This window comes from Ziziphus jujuba, chromosome 2 (genome assembly GCF_031755915.1).
Source record: "Ziziphus jujuba cultivar Dongzao chromosome 2, ASM3175591v1".
Lineage (NCBI taxonomy): Eukaryota > Viridiplantae > Streptophyta > Magnoliopsida > Rosales > Rhamnaceae > Ziziphus > Ziziphus jujuba.
Genome location: NC_083380.1, coordinates 4,128,723 through 4,155,128, shown reverse-complemented (window position 1 = coordinate 4,155,128; position 26,406 = coordinate 4,128,723). Strand labels below are relative to the sequence as shown.

Sequence of the window (26,406 nt, the reverse complement as noted above, 5' to 3'; positions counted from 1 at the left end):
AATTTCATTAGTGGATGATGCGGACGATAATGGCGATTAAAGCCCAACTTCCTGTTTGACCGAAATGGTACTTTTTGATAGTAAGCCCACTTCTTGTTCCAACATCAATATACACTCACAATTGAAATTTCAAAAGCCCAGAAGAGGGTATTGGTCCACAAAACCTCTTACGATAAGCCCATACGCCAACCCAATACCGTATACACACATATATATTTTGATAAATATTCAATAGCATGTGATTTTACTTCTTAGTTCCTAAAAGTTAAACCGTTGAGCGACCTGAGTAAAATAGAAAGAAAGAATCAATGAACAAATATAACTACTAATCAAAATGATTGAGCCCCTCCCATATGCAACCTTCTCTTTGAGAATATATGGATGGGAAATTGAGCAAGTTAATGGTGGAGAAAGATGATGGTATAAGGGGCTGATGTAGTTCTGACATGAAAAAAGAGAAAATGTTGACCATTTCTTTTTAATTTTTATTATGAGAGAATATTTAAAATACAAAAACACAATCCCACTTCATGGGTTTTGTTTCTTTTCCTTTGGAAGTAACAAAAACTATCTAAAAGAAATGTAGAAATACTTGTTCTTATGGGAATTCTTTTTTTGTGATTTTGGTTTTTGAGAAAGTTTCTGTTTGTAACATTGTGTTTGGTTTGTAATATTGCAGGTATTGATGAAGTTTTGATCATTGCAGTGAATACTATGTGTATGCTTATTTGACTAGAACAAATGTTCAAGAAGCTTTCCATGCCAATGTGACTAAGCTCATACATGATTGGGAACCATGCAATGTTGTGATTAAAGATTGGAATAAAAGTGCCTCAACTATGCTCCCCTTTGTTTAGATGTTGGTCAATGTGTTTGGATAGTCAGAAACTTTTAATGATTTGAGAAAAGAAACTTCAGACAAAAGAGCAGGACTAGACCATTCTCTGACTTTCTCCGTCTTTCAAGCATCAGACCACCAATTGCCAACTATTGATTTCGTCCTTCTTTATTTATTTATTATTTACTATTTATTTTAATAATGTGAGATGAAATCTGAATTATATTATATTTATTTACAAAAAAAGTCCTTTTTTCTTTTGAAGCAAAAGGCCAAATAGTTTGGTTTTGACTTGAAGTCAAAGATTGACCATTTACCAGCAATAATTTTGGCAATTTACTAAAAAGTATTTTTAGTGAAAATCATAATATGAGACGTGAAAATAGAATAGAAAGCATAAAACTTTAACGAGGAAATGAAAAGACATGACTAACATTCGTGCAGTTTCATAGCCTCATTCCAATAATATGAGCTATACAGCTTCATTTTACTTCTCTGTTCGGTAAAGTTTATAGAATCAGAATAATCATAGACATATGAGTCGGAAAAGCAATATACAATGATATTTCATATTTGGAATTTTGATACGTGTAAGAGATATATGGCTTTCCGATTTGGATATTTGTTGTTAGAGAAAAATATAAATGAAATCAAAATCCACCTTCCATCAGTTTAAGCCTTTGGAATAAGTGGTATTTTAATATTGTATCAGAACCAAAGATCCAAGAGGTCCTAAGTTCAAAATTTATCAACTCCATCCAAAAAAAAATAAATAAATAAAACTACATTTGAGAGGGAGTGTTAGAGAAAAATATAAATGAAATGAAAGCCCACCTTCTATCAGTTTAAGTTTTTGGAATAAGTGGTATTTCAACACTTATGAAAAATGTAAAAAAAAAAATAGAAAATGATATTTCATATATGGATTTTGGATTATAGATATGATACTTTTTATTATATGGAATTTAATATTTCTTGCTTTCCTTACTCATAGGATGACTTATGGTCATGGTTCCACAATAATTCAAATTTTGATTTTGGACTAAAAATTAGTACCTTTCTGTTTATTTGGAATTTAATATTTCTTTCTTTACTTTTTAGATGATGATTTTTCTGGTCACAGTTCTATAAATTCTCGCTGCAGCAATTGAAAATATTTCTTGCACAAAACCTCAATTCCATCTGATGGAAGCAATCCTTTTGTTGGAGAGGCTGTTGTAATTGCTGCTATTGAGTCTCCTTTTAACAAGTTGAGCTTCCATGAAGTTCTCAAGTTTGCTAGCCATCTACCTCAGGCTGAACTAAAGAATTGGAAGAAAATGCTGTTGGAAGCAAATAACAAATAGGGCAGTGAAAATATGGCTGTGTGACCTCCGAGACTTGACTTACGATCTGGAAGACATTTTAGATGAATTTACCACTAAAGCTTTGAGGCTGAAGTTGATGACTGAAGCACAAACCATCACAAATAAGGTATAAAAACTCATCCCCATTGCTAGTTGTACCAGTTTCAATCCAAGTGTTGTTAGATTCAATACTAAAATGGGCTTGAAGATAATGAAACTCACCAAAACCCTGCAAAATATTGTGGAACAAAAGAATTCCATGGACTGAAAGAGAGTTCATAAATGGGTTTAAATAGACTGAGAGAGAGGCTGCCAACAACTTCATGGTCGATGAATTCCATATATATGATAGAGAGAAAGATAAGGAGGTTTTGGTTGAAATGGGGTTGAATGGTGGAAGATGTGATGCTGGAGCCTATGTCATTCCAATAGTTGGCATGGGAGGAGTTGGTAAGACAACACTGACTCAACTTGTATACAATGATGAGGAAGTGAAGAAGGGTTTCGACACAAAAGTTTGGATTTGTGTTTCTGAAGAATTTGATGTTCTCAAGGTAACACGTGTAGTTTCACAAGCAATCTCAATTGAGAGTTATGATAACAAGGATCCAAAACTACTTCAAGTGAGATTAAAAGAGAGATTGTAATACCTTGTCCCGAAATATATCAGAATTTCTAAAATTTGACCAAGGTTGACCGGGTTTGACCATCGTTGACCGAGAAGGGGTCAAATGTTGACTTTTTGCTTCCGGTGGAATTTCATATTGACTGAGGTACCGTTAAAAAGTACACATTGTCACGAGTCCATAGACTAGTATCATCTTGAAAACAGAACTACAGATTGAAAGTTATGAGCTAAACAAGTTGAGGTCCAAACTGTCCAAGGGGTGCCGGAGTTGACTTTTTGTTCATGCAAAGTTGAGCTTTGACTCATGCATGGTTGTGAAGTACTCATCAATATGAGTCCGTAGACTAGTGGTACACCTGATTTGAACATTTTGTTGAAAAGTTATGGACTTGCAAAATTTTTCAAATACAGTATTATTTTAATATTATTTTTAAATATGTAAACAGTGTGCCACGTGTGACTTAATAAAGGGTGCTATGTGTCACAATGAGGAGATGCCGCATGTCAACAATATTAAATACTATATTATCTTAATATTATTTATTTATTTTATTATTTTATTATTATTATAAAAAAAAATTCTTTTTTTCCTCACGTGGGAAACACCCGCGAAAAATGGCTTTCTTTTTCTTTTTCTTTTTCTTTTCTCTTCTTCTTCTTCTTCTTCTTCCTTCTTCCTTCCTTCTCCCTCTCGGCTCCACCCCATTTCTCTTTTTTTTCAACCATATGAAGCCACACGCACCTGATGGGAAGGAAGAGGGGGAAGATTCCGGCCAGCAGCCGGAAAATGGTGGCCAACCATCACCTTATGCAACCGGATCGGGCTTCGTTGCCGGCGACAGCAAGATTGGCTTCGTCGGTGATTCGGCCACCACTCGGCCAAATTGATACTCCCTTCCACTTATTTTGGATCTCCTGAGCTCAATTTTGAGGTCCATTCAGCTCAATTCCTTGTCGTTTGAGAGATATGACAAGTTGAAGTTCGGCCGAAACTTCCCGTCCATTCTACCGGTCCCTGTCGATCAAATTGGGTCCAATGAAGGTTGATAATGTGATCCTCATCTCCTTAGTTTTCCATAGGCACCTTATTTGTGAATTTTGGACAACGTTTGTGTTAAACTCCCTGGATACCGGGTATTATTTATCCGAATAAAATATTAATTTATTTGACTTTGTGTAATATTGTTGTTTTAGGAGCACGTGTGAGCCGTAGAATTGATCCCATGGAGGATCTTGGGTTAATTGCGTGCTCGAGGTGAGTGATCCACCTTCAACATTATTTTCGGATGTTAAATTATATTTATTTTGTGATAATTAAATATTTGGATTTAATATTTAGCAAAATTATATTTGAAATTTTGATGGCACAATTTGAATAAATTGAAATGTATATGTGCATTAAATTATATATGATTTTTGACAATTATGGAAATATAGATTTTATGGAAATTTGATATTTAAAGGAATTGTGATTTTAATATTAATTGATTTATTGTGGAATTTATTTGTGAGTTTGTTTTGATTAATAAAAATGCATTTATATGGATTTATGTATTTTGGAAATTTTGTGGGATTTTAATGAAATTATACCTATCTTGAATTTTAAGGATTTAAGGACACTATTTTAAAAATTTATGCTTACGCATTTGAATATTATGGATTGGAAAATTGATGCATTTGAAAGTTGATGGATTTGAAATTGATGGAAATTGTGCGATGGCTTTATGACGATGATTTATAAAGGAATTGTGGAAAATTTACGGGTTTAATTGGATGGAATAAACCCGGTGGTATTTACAAGATTTTGAGATTTAAAAATAAATATATTAATTTTATGATTTTTAGATGTACCATACACGTACTAGTGTTCTTTATACATGGATATGATTAGCGCGCAGGTGGATGTGATGAGTGCGCAGGTAGGTGTGAGTAGCGCACAAGTGATTATGGGGTTGTCCTGTGGTTGCCATCGGATGAGGGTAGGCCACCCCTCCATGGCCGGGACGTCTGTTAGCAACGGCGTGGTGGGACGCCACGCGACCGTATGCCGGTTTTTCTCTTTAACCTCCTGTCTAGTGGTGCCTTGGGACGCTGGGTACCGTTGGCGCCACCGGTATATAGTGGGAGCATCAAGTGGTTTTCGGAACATGATTTTCAAAATAAATATTTTGAAATTATATTTAAATTAGAATGTATTTAATGTTGTTTTAATTATTTAATTCAATTGGAGATTTTAATACAAATTTTATGAAATTTTATTATGTTTTAATTACCTATTTATATTAATGTTTTAACAATGCATTTTATCCTGATTTTACTATTTACATTGATTTGATGATTTTAAAGAGATCTTACTATGTTCTTACCATTTATTTTAAACGGAGGTTTTGATTTGATTTAATTTTTCCTTGCTTAATTGTTCAATAAATTGATTTATTTTAATTACTTAATTATTCTATGAATTGTTTTAATGTGAGTTTTATTAATATTTCGGTATTAATTGTTATGACATGCATTAATGATTTAGTAATTGTTATAAGTTATTTTTATTTCAATTTATTTCATTATAAATTTATATTCTGAATTATCGTATTTTATTAGAAAACTATTGATTAATTGTTTTCCTTGGTTTTCGGGCATACAAATAGAAGATTTTGTAAAACGTTTTAAAAAGGAGAACATTTCTAACAGAGTGAATTGTGAGAGTTTTGAAAGAAAATATTATTTCAAATATTTATTACAATTATTTATCTAATTGTTTGGTATTGATTAATTAAGTTTCTTTTATTGTTATATTATTAATATTATTAATATATAATAGATTGGGTTACTCACTGAGATGATTAGCATCTCATATTTTTAAATTCCGTTCCCTTAGGTCTAGGTTAGTGGACGTTGATTGTCCTGGGGCGAACTCGACGTCTCAGTTCATTACCGAAAGTCCAAGAGAAGCATTTCCTTCCTTTTTACTCTCCATCTTGTATTGCTTCATCTGTCATTGTATTAATTTCACAATCATTTGTATAATGCTCTGTATACTGATTGGACACATATTTATTGAATCATATATTGATTCTCTGTTATTATTTTGGAGTGTTGTAAATTTGTGGAATTAAATTGTAGTAATGTGGGAGGAATAAGGTGGTGTATATAGAAGTGTGTTTTCAATGCAGAAAATTTGTGGTAAGTCCAATCCTTAGGGGAGGTTCTGTCAGATTTTCCATTGGAGGGTCCGGTAGGGTTTCTCTGGGATCAGGGCTTGTCTAGGGTTCCGATAAAGAATTTTGGATGGATCCTGACTGAGATTGTCATGAAAGACGTTTCTTCTTGTTATGGATGATGTTTGGAATGAGGATTGCGACCAATGGGACATTCTATGTGGACCTTTCATAGCAGGGGCATCGAGAAGTACTATAATAGTCACAGCTTGAAATGCAGGTGCTGCATCAACTATAGGTTTTGTTTCAGCATTCTGTCTAAAGGAGTTCTCTAATTTTGATTGTTGTCATTATTTTCCCAAAGTGCTTTACGAGCCGAAAACTTTGAAGGGCATTAAGATGTTAAAGTTATTGGCGAGGATAGTGCGAACAAATGTAAAGGATTGCTATTAGCAGCGAAGACACTTGGAGGCCTTCTACATGGTAAACTGACTTAAGGTGAATGGGAGGATATACTGTTAGACAAATAAATAATTTGTGGACTTAGCATAATCGGTTACTTATTATGCCATTAATGGAACTAATTTATTTTATTATTTTGTAGTAGAATCATTGGTCACACATTCTTTGTAATACTTCTGTTGGTCCATTGAACTAGATGACTAATTTTTTTTATAAGCTCAATAATTTATCCATATTTTTCCTATTATTATTATATTATAAAATTATTATTATTTTGTGTGTGTTAAAAATTAATAGTTAAGTTTGACTTGCAGAGACTATAAAAGGTTTAGGGCAAGCAAACAAATGTATGCCATATGGTATTTTGAAATTAGGGTTTTTAAAGATTTGAGAATGGTTTGAGAGTAGTGTGTCCATAAACACTACTTTACATTATTTTCTATTTTACAGAATTAAAGATTCAATTTACCAATGACTGCATTTGAAGGTTAGTAATTTATGATTAATAAAATTTATATTTGGATCCATAAAATTCTAACAATTAGTATTAGAGCCTATAGTTAATATGCATAATAAATTATTTTTGAAATTTATCAGTTATATTGATATGTTATTCGGCCATTGATAGTTGAATGTGTAAATTGATTACATGAGGTTTATATTTTTAATTATTTCTTCTTCCTTGATAAATATGAGATTAACCGTTGTGTTTGTAATATTTGTTAAACAGTATATATGTATATATACTCATGCCCGATTATTGTTTGTTCTATATTTTAAAGAAAAGAAAAAATGGTATCAGCCGTGTATTGAGTTTTGCAAATTTTGGGATTTTTTTTTTTGGGCACGAATTTGTGACCTGGGTTATCTTGGAATTTGATTTTTGGGTTGAATGGAATGTTTAACTGGTTTGTATTTGGCTTGAAAACATGTGAAATCCGGTGATCTTGAAGTACCCTTGGTTGGTGATAATTCTTGATTTCGGTGTTTGTTTTAAGCATTCCTTTAGCCAAATTGATCCTTAAAATTGTTGCCCACATCGAAACGAGAATATTGGCATTGGTTTTACAGAAAACGGTGGTCGGAATTGAGTTTTCCAACCAGGTTTGTCAAGCTGGTCGTGCGACCCGTTAACCAGGAAACCGGGTTGTCCTTGACCAGAAGAAGACGCTGACGTCAGCATCACTCTTGCTGATGTCAGCAACCGAAATTAAAATTCTTTTTTTGTTTGTTTTGTTTTGTTTACTTATTTGTTATTTATTTATTTGTTTATTTATTTATCTATTGTTCATTATTGTTAATATATATATATATATATATATATATATATATTGTTATTGGTTTATTTACTTATTTGTTTATTAGTTATTAGTTCATTTATTTATTTGTTTAATTATTCTATTCCAATTTTCTTGAATTAAATTAAATATCGATGCTTGGTGTATTCGATTGTGTTAGCTTTTCCTAAAGAGGATTTATGCCTAGTTGATATAGTAGTGTAGAATTTTAAGTACTCACCTATACGGGTAATTAGGCTACTCTGTCGGTGGTTTTAGTTGCTTAGTATGATGCTTGGAATGGCAGTGGAAGTTAATTAAATGACATGAATCACAGGTTCTAAGTTACCATGTCGGTGATTCAGTTCAATGCATTTGATTGTGGTTATTTGGCTGACTATTCCTGGCCCATGAAAGGGTATCTTTAGTGCTACAAAGATCCTAGCAATATTGATATTTTATGTTTTATGTTGGGGGGCTGGAAAATAGTTATTGTTTTATATATATTAAGTGCTTTAGTGTTTACTATTTTCACAGTTAGTAGCACCCCGAATGTTTTGCTTATGATTGCCATGATGAAATTGGATGGGATAAATTATCAGAAGTGGAAAAAGACCTTGGTTATGAATTTGACATTTATGAAATTGGATTTGGTTTTGGAGATAGATCCACCCGAGATACCAACTGATGATAGTAGTGCAGCAGTTAGGAAACTTTATGAGGATTGAAAGCATTCTAATAAGTGCTGCATGATGATGATGGAGAATTATATGGATGAAGTTATATATGCTAGTATTCCTAAGGTTGATACAGCAAAGGAACTTCTTGAGGAGATAGGAAAGAAATTTATCAAGTTTGACATGAAGGAGAAGCATTATTATTGGATTTTTTGAATAATACTAAGTACGATGACGCTTATCAGATAGGAGAAAGAAAGAGTACTTCAATGGAAATTATGGCTACTGCAATAAAGTTGGACACAAAAAGATAGAGTGTTGGAATTTAAAGGGAAAGCAAGAGAAGAAAGATAATATTTTAATGATTAAGACTAATATTATTGATGTGCCTATGAATTCTTGGTGGTTAGATACTGGAGCAGCAATTCATGTTACTAATTCATTGCAGGGGATGATAAGCCAAAAATGGCCAACCAAACTTGAGCAGCATGTTTATATGAGAGATAGCTCAAGAGTAAATGTGGATATCATGGGAACAATCAAGTTGAAGCTTGCCACTGAATATGTTTTAGAATTATAAGAAGTTTCCGATGTACCTTAAATTAGGAGGAACTTATTACCTATCTCACTTTTGGATAGTCAAGGATTTAGTTTTTGTTTGGAAATAACAAGGTTGAAATATATAAGGATAGTAAAGTTATTTATGTGGCAATTTATATAGACTTGATTTATTTAATAATGGTCTCAATTATTCTATTAATTTTATTGTTGCCCGTATTGTTGCTTGTAAACATCCAAGAGTTGATGATAATTCCTCAATGTTGTGGCATAAGCGTTTGGAACATATTTCTAAGTACAGAATGGAAATGTTAGTGAAGGATGGAATACTTCCTAATTTTGATTTTTCCGATCTGTCGACTTCTATTTAATGTGTGAAAGGGAGGCTAACTTCCAAGGTTAGAAAAGATAATATAGCTAGGTGTGTTGAATGTGTGAAAGGAAAGTTAACTTCCAAGGTTAGAAAAGATAAGATAACTAGGTGTGGAAATGTTTTGGAGTTAATCCATACTGATATATGTGGACCTTTTACACCAACTGCTTTGGGTGATTATATGTATTTAATTACCTTCATTGATGATTTCTCTTATTATGGACATTTTGAGCTTATCTGTGAGAAGTCAGATTCTTTACTTATTTTTAAAGAGTTTAAGGTAAAGATGGAGATTCAAAAGAATAAGAAGATAAAAGCTGCGAGGTCTGATAGAGGTAGTGAATTTTATGGTAGATATGATGAGATTGGACAAAACCCAGGACCATTCGCAATTTATTTACGTGAGTGTGGCATTGATGCGCAATATACAATGCCTGGTACGCCTCAGCAGAATGGCATAGCTGAGAGGAGAAATATGATTTTGTTGGATATGGTGTGATCTATGTTGGCAAATTCTAGTTTGCCAAATTACTTATGGGAAGAGGCTTTAAGGACAACAGCTTATATTTTGAATCAAGTTCCAAGTAAATATGTTCCTAAGACTCTTTTTAAGTTGTGATCAGGAAGAAAGCCTAATTTGCACCATTTTCAAGTATGAGGTTGCAAAGATGAAGTAAGGATTTATAATCCCCAAATTAAGAAGTTGGATCATAAAACTATCAGTGGATATTTTGTTGGTTCTTGTATTGGATCTAGGGGTTCAAGATTCTTTTGTCCATCTCATACTACTAGAATTGTAGAATCAGATAGGGCTGTTTATTTTGAAGATGATTTTGGATTTGATGATAGTGATGATCTAAGGGAACCTCAATTGAGAGAAGAAAATGTATTCATTCTAGTGTTATTGTTCATGATAAAGATATTATTAATCCAGTAGTTGATGAACCAATAGTTAGTCAGGATGAACTCATTATTGAGGAGCATGATATTCCAGTTATTGCAGATATTGATGTGCCTTTGAGAAGGTCACAAAGGACTAGGAGATCAGCTATTCCTGAAGATTATGAGGTTTACTTGCATGAGCATGATTTTGACATAAGTGATGATTCAGATCCAGTCACTTATGAGGAGGTCATAAGCAGTTTGCACTCAAATTTTTAGTTAGATGCAATGGAAGATGAAATGAAATCCATGGCATCAAATGGTGTTTGGGATTTAGTTGAGTTACCAGAGGTTAGCAAGCCTATAGGGTGAAAATGGGTCTTTAAAACTAAAAGAGATTCTAATGGTCAAGTGGAGAGATATAAGGCTAGACTTGTAGCCAAAGGGTTTAACCAGAAAGAAGGAATTGATTATACAGACTTTCTCTCCTGTATCCACAAAGTATTCTTTTAGAATCATTATGGTGATTGTAGCATATTATGACCTAGAGTTGCATCAGATGGATGTCAAAACTGCTTTTCTGAATAGTGATTTGTATGAGAATGTATATATGGTTCAACCAGTAGGCTTCCATAAAAAAGGGAATGGTAATTTGTTTTGTAAGCTTAAGAAGTCAATTTATGGTCTTAAACACGTTTCGAGGCAATGGTATCTCAAGTTTGATAAGGTTTTTGCCAAAAATGGCCTTAAAGAGAATGTTGTTAATAGGTACATATATATATATATATATATATGAAGGTCAGTGGGAGCAGTCTTATATTTCTGGTGTTGTATGTTAATAACATATTTTTGGCTACTAATGACACTGATCTATTGGCTGAGACAAAGTAGATGTTGTGCAACCATTTTGACATGAAAGATTTTGGTGAGACTTCTTTTGTTTTGAGTGTCAAGATTGTTCGAGATAGGACTAATTATGTGTTGTAGTTGTCTCAGAAAGCTTATATTGATAGAATACTTAAGAGATATGATATGCACAATTGTTCTCTTGGAAGTGTACTGGTCACGAAGGGTGAAAGGTTTTCTAAGGATCAATGTCCTAAGAATGATAAAGAGAGGATGGTAATGAGAAATGTTCGCTGTTTTTCAGCAGTGGATAGTTTGATGTATGCTCAAGTTTGTACATGGCCTGATATAGCTTTTGCTGTGGGTGTGCTTGGTAGATTTATGAGCAATCCTAGTTCTATTAATTACCTTACCAAGCAGTTAAGAAGATCTTTAGGTATCTTTAGGATACTAAAGATTATATGTTGACATATCGACGTACCAATTCGCTTGATGTAGTTGGTTATAGTGATGCAGATTATAAAGACTGCATGGATGATAAGAAATCTACTACTGGATATATATTTATCATGGCAGGATGTTTTGTATCTTGGCGGAGTGCCATACAGTCAGTGATAACATCCTCGACTATGGAGGTAGGGTATGTGGCGTGTTATGAGGCTACTCGTTATGCAGTTTGACCTCGAAATTTTATTCGTGATTTAGGAGTAGTTAACTCCATTGAGAAGCCTATTATGATGTATTGTGACAATACTACAACGATGTCTTTCTCCAATAATTTAAAAGGTACTCCTGGTGTGAGATACATTGATGTTAAGTATTTTATGGTAAAGAAGAAAGTTGAAGAGGCCTTCATTACTGTTTTTCACATGCCTACTTATAGCATGGTGGCAGATCCACTGACCAAGGCCTTACTAGTAGGCATATTTGAGGAGCATGTGTCCCGTATGAGATTGTTAAGCAGTTGAGACTGATGTGGATCAGCGGGAGTTTATTATGTATTCTGCAGTAATATCTATATTGAGTATTATTTATTTATTTGAGTATTTTGATACATTGACATATGTGGATCATTATTTATTTATGAGATGGTTTATTACACATATTATTGCTCCTTATATTTACAGGTCTGTTGAGACTATTAGTCTATGTATATGTGTATGTTGACCACAAGTGCCATGGTGAGTCCGTATTATCTAGTTTGGATATATTGATGTATCCTGTGGATACACAATGTGCTAGAATAAAATGGTATTGTGTGTTGGGGGATTGCACGTGGTTAGGTAAATCTCTACTACCTAGACTGAGTTTATCGCATGCAAAGTGCTCAGTTGAAATGGTATCATGTTTTGGGAGATTTACTGAGAGAATCTCTACTGTCTAGTCTAGTATATTGTTGTGCCATGTCGATATGCTATATATTTAGATGAAATGATATTATGGTTCGGGAGATTCTGTAGTAAGTGAGTTTGGATTATATATGATAATGATTATGCAGTTCATGTTGACATATCGGTTACTCATTTATAGGGCCTATTTATGCCATTAATGGGACTGACTTATTTTATTATTTTGTAGTAGGGCCCTTGGTCGCACACTTTTTGTAATATTCCGGTTGGCCCATTGGATTCGAGGACCAACTTTCTTTATAAGCTCAATGACTTACCTATATTTTTCCTATTATTATTACATTATAAAATTATAATTATTTTGTGTGTGTTAAAAATTAATGGGTAAGTTTAACTTGCAGAGACTACAAAAGATCTAGGGCAAGCAAACAAATGTATGCCATATGGTATTTTGAGATTAGGGTTTTCAGAGATCTGAGAATGGTCTGAGAGTAGTGTGTCCATAGGCACTACTTTACATTGTTTTGTATTTTGCAGGATTAAAAATGTAATTTATCAATTACTGCGTTTGGAGGTTAGTAATTTATGATTAATAGAATTTATTATGTAGATTTAGATCCATAAAATTCTAACGTATGCTAAATAGCGAGATATGGAATTTACCACAAGAGAGATGTGGCATTCTTCCAGCTTTGAGGTCGAGTTTTGACCGTTTTCCTTCTTATCTTAAGTAATGTTTTACTTATTGTGCACTACTTCCCATAGATTATGAATTTAACAAGGAAGAGTTGGTTTTATTATGGATGGCAGAGGGGTGTTTACAACAGCCAGGGGGAAAGAAACAAATAAAAGACTTGGGTTCTGAATACTTTGATGATCTAGTATCAAGGTCATTCTTCCAACAATCAAGCATGGATGAATCACATTTCATTATGCATGACCTAATTAATGATCTTGCTCTCTATGCTTCAAAGGGTGTATGCATCAGTTTGAACAATAAGTTCGAGATTGACAAACAGTCTACAGATTTGGCAAAAAAGGCCACTTTTCATTTGTTGGTCATGAATTTGACAGCTTTAAAATATTTGAGGCTTTCTTAAAAGTGAAGAGTTTAAGGTCATTCATAGCATTTCCTTTTACTACATTTGGTTCAGAATCTTACATAAGCAATTCCTTATTGTGTGGTTTGCTGCTAAACTTGAGATATTTAAGGGTGGGTTCTGTCTTTGAGAGGTCATTAGATAAGTGTGCTACCAAACTCCCTCTCATCTTATATCCTTGGAAAATGAGGATCAAAGGCTGCCACAAAACCTTGAATGTTTGGTCTTAGAAGATTGTGTCAACTTTGAGAAGCTGCCATATGAGATGCACAAACACACGTCTCAAAGCGTTATCCATCAACAAGTGCACAAAATTTGTGTCTTTCCCTTAGATAGGTTTACCATGGTCGCCATACGTCTTACAATCAAAAGTTGCCAGGCTTTTGGGTCTCTACCTCATGTTATTCTGATGGACAGTAGCAAAAACAGTATTTCTTCTACAGTACTTGGAAATCAATGATTGTCCTTCTCTTGTATCCTTTCCAAGAGGCAAGTTTCTTGGACAACTTAAGAGATTAGCATTTAAAAATTGCATAAATCTACAATCTCTTGCATAGGGAATCATTCACATGGCAACATTGGTGGCAACAAAATGTCTTCTCTTGAGAACTTGACCATCAGTGGATGTTCATACCTTCTTCCCAGATGGTAAGTTACCCAATTCCCTCAAAACCCTATATGTTTCTAAAATCACACAATTGGAATCACTTTCAAATGTAGTGATGCACAACAATGCTTCCCTTGAATCATTCCATATCTTTCATTGTGTGAAACTCAAGAGTTTACCTGAGTTTCTACACTGCCTTAATCATCTGCATATCTTAGTTACAACTTCCTATTCGGCGTTAGAATTCTTTCCCGAATGAGGCTTGCCTATTTCCAATCTCAGAACACTTGAAATCTTTTACTGTGAGAATCTGAAGTCTCTACCAAATAACATGCAAAAGCTCATATCACTACAGCATCTAAGAATATCAAGTTGTTCAAGTCTCATGTACTTTCCAGAAGCAGGTCTACCTCCAAACCTAATCTCACTTGAGATTAGGCACTGCTCCAATTTCAATTTCAGAGGGGCATGCATAAACTGACCTTTCTTGGGAAATTAGTAATTGTTCATGCATGTCCTCCAGCATTGCTCTTATTTCCAGACAATGACTGTAGCTTACTTCCTAAGGCTTTGACTGTTCTTTTCATTGAGCAATTCCAGGATATTGAATCCCTGTCCAAGGGACTCCAACTCCTAACTTCACTCGAAAAGTTTTATATCCGTTCGTGCCCCGACCTCCAATCCTTGCCGAAGGAGGGCCTGCCAGCTTCACTTGGAGTACTTGGCATCAATCAGTGTCCTGTTTAAGAGAAAAGATGCTTGAAGAAGAAAGGTGAGTATTGGCCCTTGATTGCACACATCCCCTGTGTCAAACTTGATGGCTTAGATGTCCAATAAACTGGTCTACTTACAAACTGGATTCTGCTGCTCACAAGACTATTCGGTAAGGTAAGCCCATCCACAAATCGAAACTCCAAATCTTGGTGGCTTTAAATACCATGTTTTAGTTCTTTCAAATCTAGTAATTTTTCATGTAACTTGTTAAAATATTTAACATCACATATTTTCTAAGCCTCATATATATATATATATATATATCCCATTGGTTATCTCTTGTTTTTTGTTAGTATTATTATTGTTTTTGTCAGGACCCGTCCAGAATTCCTTCCCCGGAACCCTAGACAAGCCCTGATCCCAGGGAAACCCTACCGGACCCTCCAACGGAAAATCCGACAGAGCCTCCCCTAAGGGATTTACTTACCACAAATTACCTGCACTGAAAACACACTTCTAAAAAACATCCCCTTATTCCTCCCACAAACTACAAATTGTTCCACAAATTTCAGCACTTCTTAAAAGCAACAACAGTCCAGTGCATAATTAAACATAAATATCCCAATAGTATAGAGAACTTTAAGAAGTGCTAAACAACAGAAATACAACAAGGCTGAAAGAAATAATACACTGAAATGAAAGAGTACAGAAGTACTTCTCGAAACACAACAGCAGCGGAAAACTTAGTTCGCTCCGGAAGAACGTCTACCACCACTTGCACCTAAGGGAACGGAATTTAAGAGTGTGAGATGCTAATCATCTCCGTGAGTGACCCTAACTACTGAACACTTTTAATAATAAAATAATAATATTAATAGCAATTAAGGAATAGAACAAATACCAACAATTAATAAATAATAATAATAACTGTTGGAAAATAATAATTTCCCTCAAAACTCTCACCAATCGCTCCGTTTGAAATGTTCCCTTTTTAAAACCTTTTCGCAAAACCCAATGTACATACCTCCCAAAAACCAAGGGATTAAACCATTTGATAAACAATAAATAAATAAAAAACATACCCCAAATATATAATAAAAAAAAATATAATAAATTATAGTAAATAATTTTGAACACCTTTGGAGTTTAAACCATTATTTGCAATTTACACCGATGCACCACACCATATACCGGTGATGCCCTCCGATACCCAGCGTCCCGAGCACCGACTGGCGGGGGGTTAAAGAGAGAAACCTGCAACGGTCACTTCGGCGTCCCGACAGTACCGCTGCTAAAACCATCAACCCGGCCAAGGAGGGGGGCGGCTGTGGCCAATAACAAACTTGCCTGCCCATAGTCCAATGGCAACTCACGGGTGAAGTAATAACCGCACGCTAAACCACATAATAACTGTGCACTACCACGTGTCCATACACCATACACCAGAACACCAATACTGTATGAATGCGTCTAAAAATAAACATAAATAACCAACCGTACCGTTTTCTAAAATTACCGTGGGAAATACATTAAATTCTCACACTTACCATCCCACACATTTTTATTAAACAACCCGGTACGAAACAGGGATAATAACAAACCACAATTTTCTCGAAGTACGAGATGCAACCATAAAAATATAGCGGGCATAATTTATAAAATTCAAACCAATATTTTCGTAAAATATTTAACCCAATTATGCCCGAAAAATCAAATTTAAAACCACGTACAAATACTACCAAAATACACTTTGCTCATGCATAATAAATTAAACCACAATATAATTCATAATTAAATCACCATAAAATAATAATCGGAAATTTTCTAATGACCCCAAAATATCATTTAGCACCAATGGGTAATTATATATAAAATAATATTTTTCCCGATTGTATTTAAAATACACCACATGAGCACAAATTACAGATATCAAATTAATACCACATAAATACAATTAAGTACCCCAAAAATATTTTTAAAGGTGGGTCACTCACCTGGAGTACGCAATTAAACCATGATCCACCATGGGATCAATTTCACGACTCACCGGTGCTCCTAGAACAAAATTCACAGACAGTCAAATAAATTAATATTTTAATCAGGTAAATAATACCCGGTGCCCGGGGGGTCAAACACAAACTTTAACCAAAATAGGCGAATAATATACCGAATCGAAGCTCGTGGGACGAGGATCACCAATCCGATCTCCATCGACCCCAATTCCGTCGGAGGTGGCCGGAATTTGGTCGGGAAGCTTTGGCCGGTTTTGATCTTGAGGGATCTTTCAAACGGTGGGGATTTTGGGAAATCTAACCCCGGAAATGGACTCAGAGGGGTCGAAAATAGTGGGATAGAGGTATGGGAAGGGCTGGGTTGGTCGGAAACGGCGAGAATCGCCGGAAAATTTCACCTCGCCGCCGCGACTTCGCCGGCCCGATCTGGGCACGTCCGGCGGCGGCTGGCTGGGAAATTTGGTAGCTGAGGTCGCGAGGTGGCGGGCTTGGACGGTGGCCGGCGCGTGTACTGTATGGGTGGCTCGAAAAGGTGCAGCAAGGAGAGAGAGAGGGACGGCCGGTGGGAGAAAAAACTGTGTTTTTTTTTTGTGTTTTGGTGCTCGGGGAAGAAGAAGGAAAAAAAGGAAAAAAAAAAAGAAAAGAAAAAGAAAAAAAAAGAAATGGTGTTTTCCCACGTGGGGAAAAGAAAAGAAAAAGAAAAAGAAAAAGAAAAAGAAAAGAGAAAATAAAACAAATAAATTCAAATTAATTAAATAAAAATATTATTATTTAAAATAATAATAAAAATAATTTGATTTTACACATGGTTGACATGTGGCATTTCACCATGGTGACACATGGTCACCTTCATTAAGTCACACGTGGCACATCGTTATGCGTGTAAAAAAAATATTAAAATAATACAGTGTTTGAAAAACTCTACAGGTCCATAACTTTTAAACCACATGTCCAAATCGGACGTGCCGCTAGTCTACAGACTCGTATCGACGAGCACTTCACAACCATGCATGAGTCAAAGCTCAACCTTGCATGAATAAAAAGTCAACTTTTGACCCCTTCGATCAACGGTCAACAGTCAACCTCGATCAATGTGCAAAAATTTCCGACATGGTTCGGGACGGGGTGTTACAGTTTTTCTCCACCTTGTGCCTCTGAAGAAGTAAAAGTACTTTTCTTAACTAGATATCCAAATAAAGTAAACTGTGTGATCAAAGTTACTGAGACTTTCGTTACTTATGTGGAAGATGAAAGCAGCAAACTCAATCTGGTCTTAGATTTCCTTCCATGTCAAGATATCAGACAATTTTTTTTTTTTTTTTTTTTTTTTGTGTGTGTGTGTTAATAAAATTTGATACGGTAAGAAAAGCAGGGCATCAAGTACCAAGCTACATATCAGACTGCTTAAGGTCTTTGACTGATTAAACACTTCCTCATAAACTGTCTTCTGCTGCGTAAGATGGGCTGCTAAGACAGAAGTGCTTTTCAACATTCTAACAGGACTTCTTAGAATTACACGAAAATTTTAAAGCAATACTCAGTAAAACATTTTGTTGGCTTGAAGCACAATGAACAATGTAGAAATAATTCCAAGAAGCCTTGTAACTAAAGCAATATAATGTTGTATATCCGATTTCCCCATTATAAATTAATGTTGCAGGAATATGGTTTTCAGTTTTCTTCAAAATTAAATAATTTTTATTTGTTTATTGCAGATTTCTTTAAATTTTCCTTTTGCATAATGTTAAGCGAAAAAGTGGTTCCTTTTTTATTTTTATTTTTTATTTTTTTAACCTTTTGTCTCTAAAGAAATAAAAGTTACTTAGAAATACAGATCAGTGACAGTTGACAGTACCATTGGCGAACGGCTCATTTGAAAAGAAAACTAGCATGGGTGGAATTTGATACGGTAAGGACGTTAAAGGCCTTATGCTATTTATTAAGCCACATTATTTATATAATACCATATTATTTCAATATGTTTTAAATTTATTAATTAAGAACTAAATGGGGAAATAGCAGTATATCAAATTGGCATAGAATCCACTTGCAATTATTATGAGGGTTGATTCAATATATATATATATATATATATTTTAAAACTTTGATTGATAATTTTTTTTTTTTTTTTGATAACCAAAATAAATGATGTTGCTTGCCACATAAGATGTTCTTCTAAGGTTTTTATTGCGTCTTTATTATATCAAAATTATATATGTAATTATAAAATTTTAATCTAATGAACTATATAACTTACCTTATAGTACATAACATTGATGTGATACAATACTATGACAAAATAATAGAAAATAAAAAATAAAAAATATTCATTTTTTAAAGCAAAAAATCATGTGGAATCTATACACAATGTAGCTTTTTAATTAACTATTATTAAAGATTTATTTTTTGATATTACGTTTTTAGTATTAAGAAATAATTTATAAATCCCATAAACTAATATTGTCATCTATAATGTACCAATTCTACCATTATATGATATATCATAAGTAAGCTAAATAGTCCATTAAATCATAACTATATGAATATATAATATATGTATATATTCCTCAAGATTAATAAGACTAGCAAAACAATTAACTTTGACTTGATACATAGTACTGAACTGACTTAATACAGAGAAAATACTGACCACTGAACATTTCTTCTACAATAAGAAAGATTATTTAAACACACACCATACCTTTATATATATATATATATATACATATATTTTTTTTTCCCTGCAGATTCAGTCTCTTATTTTTGTTTTATTTATTTTTTTAAAGGTAGTCCTATAACTTTTACAAAGTCATTTTATTTTGAAAACATAAGATTGGCCGGATAAGAGACTGATTTTATATATTAGTTTTAATTTCCTGGATATAAGATGGTCAGGCACCACAAAAGCCCTTCAAAGGATCTTCAAACTGCAGCCTCAATGCGTCTTTGGAACTTTGGACGGTGCGAATAAAATGGTGAAGATACTCAGTATGATTGAATGGGTTATAGAGCAAGGGGTGGTCATCATCCACCATTTCTTCTGGCACTTGTATGACCCCATTGTTGAAATTAAACAGTTGCAGTGAGTGTCTTCCCCCTTTTCCTGATATGGTCACTCTATGCTTGCAACCTTTAATTCTGTCATTGCTCCATCCCTATTTAACAAATTAACCAACAAATTAATAATTAATTTTGTCTAAAATAGTTTACAAAATGATATAACATTAAACTATTCACCAAAAAACATGTTTCAAATATATAATTGGTAAATATGTTAATATAATCTAAATATAAATAAGTGAACCTTTAAACGGATAAGTGAATAAGAAAAATAAACTAATTAAATACTATCATATCTTTCTTCATATCATTTAGTAAATAAATTTTATGAATTTTGATAAGTCTAACATAACTGTTTTTTTATTAGTATGTTTCAATTTACATTTTTATTTTGAAGGTTAATTCATTAATATCTATGTTATATTTATATTTTTCAACCGATAAAATAATGACACATTATTTGTGTTATATTATATGGTAAATTTTTTGGTGTTTGTCTTTATAGTTTTAAAATCAATAATGCTACATTTATCAAAATATTCAATATTTATTTAACAAATGATGTGTTAAATGATATGATAATATTTAATAGATTTTTTTATCATTTATTTATTTAAGAATTTACTCATTTATATTAAAGTTATATATAAATATTGACAATTAATAATATATTGATATATGCCATTTTGATAAATGTTTTTGGTAAACATTTTATGGTAGGTGTAGTATTATTGTTTTATAATAAAGGACTAGGATAAAATTTTTAAATCATGCATGAAGTTGACTTGATGAGGTGAACATTACTGACTTCTATGGCTTGGCACGCCATGAACAAAAAGTGTGAAGGCTTAGGTTGAAGAGCGATCCAAGAGCCATCCTTCGCTTCTATCTCCAAACCACCAACATCGATCTGATGAACTATAGTTGCAAAGCTGAGGTCCTTATGGGGTTGAAGTCTTGTATTCGTCACCTCGGTGTCTTCTTGAGGTATATATTTGGCGAATCTAATAACTTCACTGTTAGAAGCAGCGAAAGAGGCATAGTGCTTCCCTGCTCCATAGCTTTCAAAAACCATTTGTAGTACCATATCATTCAAAGCTCCTAATATCTTGGCATAAGAATTAACAACTTCGCTGCAAAAATAATTAAGTAATTTTATTATAATTAATACAGACATAAAGCTTAAGCAGTGAACTATCAAATTATGTTCATGATTTAATTAAAAAAAAAAAAGGTAACCATGCATTTATATTACTTACCAGAAATTGTCCTTTCCGTCGGGCCACATGAGATTCACGAACTTCTGAGTCTCTTCTATAAATCTTGCATTGTCAATTCCCATGCTTTCAAGGAGTGGCTTTTTTTGGAACTTATCAATTCCATAACCACGGAACGGTATATCCCCGGTGTTTCTCAATTTGACTTCTGTGGGAAGCTCAAACATGTCCTTGGTTTGGCTCAATACTTTCGCGCAAAGTTGAGGCGAAAGTTGATCATATTTTGCCAAAAAACAACCGTGTTCCTCTAATGCACACCTGACTTGGTTGCACATGGAAATCCATGAAGATGAACCAGGACTCAAGTCTTCCCTAGAGAAATCTATAACAGGAATTTGAGGGACCTCTGTTTGGGAACCCATTTTTTTTTTTTTTTTTTTCCACAAGTTAAGTTTCTATACAGAAATTATATTGCCAAAGCAATGGATGTGCATGCTCTGGAAAATTATCATGCTATTTATAGAAGTTTTCATGCACATTTTTCCTTATTTATTTTTGTTAACGATGCATGATGCAACAGAATGTGATGGAGACTACCTCGTGAACAAAGTTGATGAGACTCGTGGCAATTCAGGGGATATTATATGATATCTCCTACATAAGTGATTTTAACATCTAGTACTAATTAATTAGATTGATAATTACATCAACATAATTTTATATGTCATCTACATATGCCATGACGCAATTGCTTATCACTGATTATATTAGGATATTATAATATAATATCCTATGACAAAATGTGGTAGTAATTTAACTTATAATAAAATTAAGTATTCAAATGAAGATTATTGACTTTTTATTATTATTTGAGCGATATTATATATATATATATATATATCCGATAAGAACATTTAATAAAATTAAGTATTCAACGTGAAGACTATTGACCTTTTATTATTTAAGCGATACTATATATATCCAATAAGAACATGTAATAAAATTAAGTATTCAAATTGAAGACTATTGACTTTTTTATTGTTTTAGCTTATATGTACAAGAAACATTATGATTAACTGATAAAAGAAATGGAAGTCAAATGGAGAATTCAAGTAAAAAAAAAAAAAAAATCCCTGGAAATTAGAATTGTATTATTTATATGGGGAGTTGGTGGGTTTATTTCCTTTTCATTCAAAAATTTCAAAACCTAACCGGCATTTATATTATTTATAAAATTCCACTGACATTGAGTTTTGTTAAAAGTACTGTCTAAGTTAACTTCTGAATTATTAATATACAACAGTGAATCTATAATATAACATTTTTCTTTTATATATCCAATGGAAAACTAAAATTTGAATTAATCTAATGTATAAATTAAAAATTAAACTAATAGCCAAAATAAAGGCTATCGATTTTTTTTATTAATTTTATTCAAGCGTCCATATGTAAAAAGTTACATATAATGCTTTAACATTAATTTTAATTCTGAATCCATTGTACTATAGGGGGGAATTAATGGTTCGTTGGTTGGTGCATTGCCTTTTCACTGAGCATATTTCAAGCAATAAATGATTTTACTATTATTTTTAAAATCCATCCCAATCTTCGTTTGAAATTGCTACCTCTAATTGGGTAATGTGTTTGGTTTTTATTTTTATTTATCTATAATTTGTTTAATTTAATTGTTAATAAGTATTAATTAAAATTTGTTAAACATCTTAATTAATTATAATTTAAATCAAAAACATAAATAAAAATATCAAATTGATCACAATTTTAATTTACTTTGTTAACTTTTATAGTTCACTAAAGTGCTAATGAAGCTTTAACAGTTATTAACTAATATTATTGAAATAAATAAAATAGAATCCACATAAAAAAAATAGAATCCGCATGTGGGGCCCACGTTGCAGAGCGAAAGCTCAATCTGTACTTCGATAAATATACACAACGTATTTTGTTTAACATTTGCTGCAGTAAGAGAACCAGGGCATCAAGTACCAAGCTATCAGCCTCCTAGAAGTCTTTCAATGATTAAACACTTCTTGATGGGCTGCAAAGGCAGAGTGCTTTCCAACATGAATGGGAAAAAAAAAAAAAAAAAAATTCTAAAAATTAGACATGGAATAAATATTAGATCCAAATATAGAAATATGTTTCCATTGTTTTAATCCTTCTAGGAAAACAAAAGCAAAAACAAACTCGCAACATCAATTGGGTTCTTTATGAGTGATACAAATAATTAATGGCTTAAGGCTAACTACAGAATCTTACATATATAAGCAAATTCCTTAGGAATGATATATATAAATTAATTTCATAAACAAATGTTGGAATTAGTTCCACACATATTCTAGAGCGAGCTGGCTTTGAGGATTGACAAATTGATAAAATCTTGGGAAATTGAGCAAATTAAAGGTAAAAGTCTGGGAATAAGAGGGCTGAAAGATACATCACTGACAGTTGACAGTACCATTGACAACTAAGTTAATTGATGGTGATGTAGCAAAATGCTATGGAGATATTTAGCTATTTATTAAGTTATGATCAAAGACTTTCAAGCAATTGATGGAAATTTAACAGATAATTTAAAAAATAAGAAGTCAAAATGAAGGCTATTAACCATTCAATTTGTTATGCGATGCATGCAAGAAACTTTATATGTGATAGCCAATAGAGAAGAAAAATGGAAGTCAAATGGAATATCAAGAAAAAAAAAAAAATCCTTGATCACCAACTTGCTTTAATATCATTTATAACATATACAATCGAGCTTCGATAAAATATACTATCAAAGTCAAATTTGAAATTGCTAATATACAACAGTAAGTCTATAATATAGCATTGTCCTTTTATATATCCAATGGAAAACTAAAAATTTAATTAATGTAGTATATAAATGAAAAATTACATTAATAGTCAAAACAAGGTTATTAACTTTTTTATTAATTTTATTCAAGCGCACACGTAAAAAGAAACATATAATATTTTAACATTAATTTCCATTCTAAATCCTCTGTAGTATATGGGGAATTAATGGTTCATTGGTTGGTGTATTTCCTTTTCACTTAGCATATTTCAAGCGATAAATGGTTTTACTATTATTTTTAAAATCCATCACAGTCTTCGTTCGAAATTGTTGCCTCTAATTGGGTAATTTGTTTGTTTTTTAGTTTTATTTATCTATAGTTTGTTTAATTTAATTATTAATTAGTGAACCTAATTCCTACAGTGATGAATATAAGCGAAATTGAAATTCCTGGCGAGTTATACATTTGTGTATTGATAAGACCATTCACTATTTCTTGTTAATTAAAATTTATTAAACATCTTAATTAATTATAATTTAAATGAAAAACATAAATAAAAAAATCAAATCGATCACAATTTTAATTTACTCTTTCAAGTTTATAGTTCATTAAGGTGCTCATCAAACTATAACGACATGTTTGGGTAAATATAAAGTTAGTGGGAATCTAATTTCTTTGGAAAAGTAATAACTTTCTTTTGTTTGGATACTTATTGTGAAGTGGAAAAGTGTAGACCCAGCTGAAAGATACATCATTGACAGTTGACAGTACCATTGAGAACTAAATTAATTGATGGTGATGTAACAAAATGCTATGGAGATATTTAGCTATTTATTAAGTTATCATCAAAGACTTTCAAGCAATTGATGGAAATTTAACAGATAATTTAAAAAATAAGAAGTCAAAATGAAGGCTATTAACCGTTCAATTTGTTATGCGATGCATGCAAGAAACTTTATATGTGATAGCCAATAGAGAAGAAAAATGGAAGTCAAATGGAAAATCAAGAAAAAAAAAATCCCTGATCACCAACTTGCTTTAATATCATTTATAACATATACAATCGAGCTTCGATAAAATATACTATCAAAGTCAAATTTGAAATTGCTAATATACAACAGTAAATCTATAATATAGCATTGTCCTTTTATATATCCAATGGAAAACTAAAAATTTAATTAATGCAGTATATAAATAAAAAATTAAATTAATGGTCAAAATGAAGGCTATTGACTTTTTTATTAATTTTATTCAAGCGCACACGTAAAAGGAAACATATAATATTTTAACATTAATTTCCATTCTAAATCCTCTGTAGTATATGGGGAATTAATGGTTCATTGGTTGGTGTATTTCCTTTTCACTGAGCATATTTCAAGCGATAAATGGTTTTACTATTATTTTTAAAATCCATCCCAGTCTTCGTTCGAAATTGTTGCCTCTAATTGGGTAATGTGTTTGTTTTTTATTTTTATTTATCTATAGTTTGTTTAATTTAATTATTAATTAGTGAACCTAATTCCTACAGTGATGAATATAAGCGAAATTGAAATTTCTGGCGAGGTATTCATTTGTGTATTGATAAGACCATTCACTATTTCTTGTTAATTAAAATTTATTGAACATCTTAATTAATTATAATTTAAATGAAAAACATAAATAAAAATATCAAATCGATCATAATTTTAATTTACTCTTTCAAGTTTATAGTTCATTAAGGTGCTCATCAAACTATAACGACATGTTTGGATAAATATCAAGTTAGTGCGAATCTAATTTCTTTGGAAAAGTAATAACTTTCTTTTGTTTGGATACTTATTGTGAAGTGGAAAAATGTAAACCTAGCTGAAAGATACATCACTGACAGTTGACAGTACCATTGACAACTAAGTTAATTGATGGTGATGTAATAAAATGCTATGGAGATATTTATCTATTTATTAAGTTATGATCAAAGACTTCCAAGCAATTGATGGAAATTTAACAGATAATTTAAAAAATAAGAAGTCAAAATGAAGGCTATTAACCGTTCAATTTGTTATGCCATGCATGCAAGAAACTTTATATGTGATAGCCAATAGAGAAGAAAAATGGAAGTCAAATGGAAAATCAAGAAAAAAAAAATCCCTGATCACCAACTTGCTTTAATATCATTTATAACATATACAATCGAGCTTCGATAAAATGTACTATCAAAGTCAAATTTGAAATTGCTAATATACAACAGTAAATTTATAATATCGCATTGTCCTTTTATATATCCAATGGAAAACTAAAAATTTAATTAATGCAGTATATAAATAAAAAATTAAATTAATGGTCAAAATGAAGGCTATTGACTTTTTTATTAATTTTATTCAAGCGCACACGTAAAAGGAAACATATAATATTTTAACATTAATTTCCATTCTAAATCCTCTGTAGTATATGGGGAATTAATGGTTCATTGGTTGGTGTATTTCCTTTTCACTGAGCATATTTCAAGCGAT

The 26,406-nt window shown here is 32.4% G+C and overlaps 1 protein-coding gene across 1 annotated transcript; it reads right to left on the bottom strand.

The window, feature by feature from the left end:
• Positions 1–19,365: 19,365 nt before the first annotated feature.
• On the bottom strand, positions 19,366–21,550 carry LOC107417442 (deoxypodophyllotoxin synthase-like). The gene is made up of 3 exons (XM_016026057.4): positions 21,147–21,550; positions 20,696–21,020; positions 19,366–19,982 (listed from the first exon to the last, which is right to left on the bottom strand). Exons 1-3 carry the CDS (start codon positions 21,524–21,526, stop codon positions 19,719–19,721), a joined length of 969 nt encoding a protein of 322 aa, XP_015881543.2. The 5' UTR covers positions 21,527–21,550; the 3' UTR covers positions 19,366–19,718.
• Between the last annotated feature and the right edge of the window lie 4,856 nt (positions 21,551–26,406).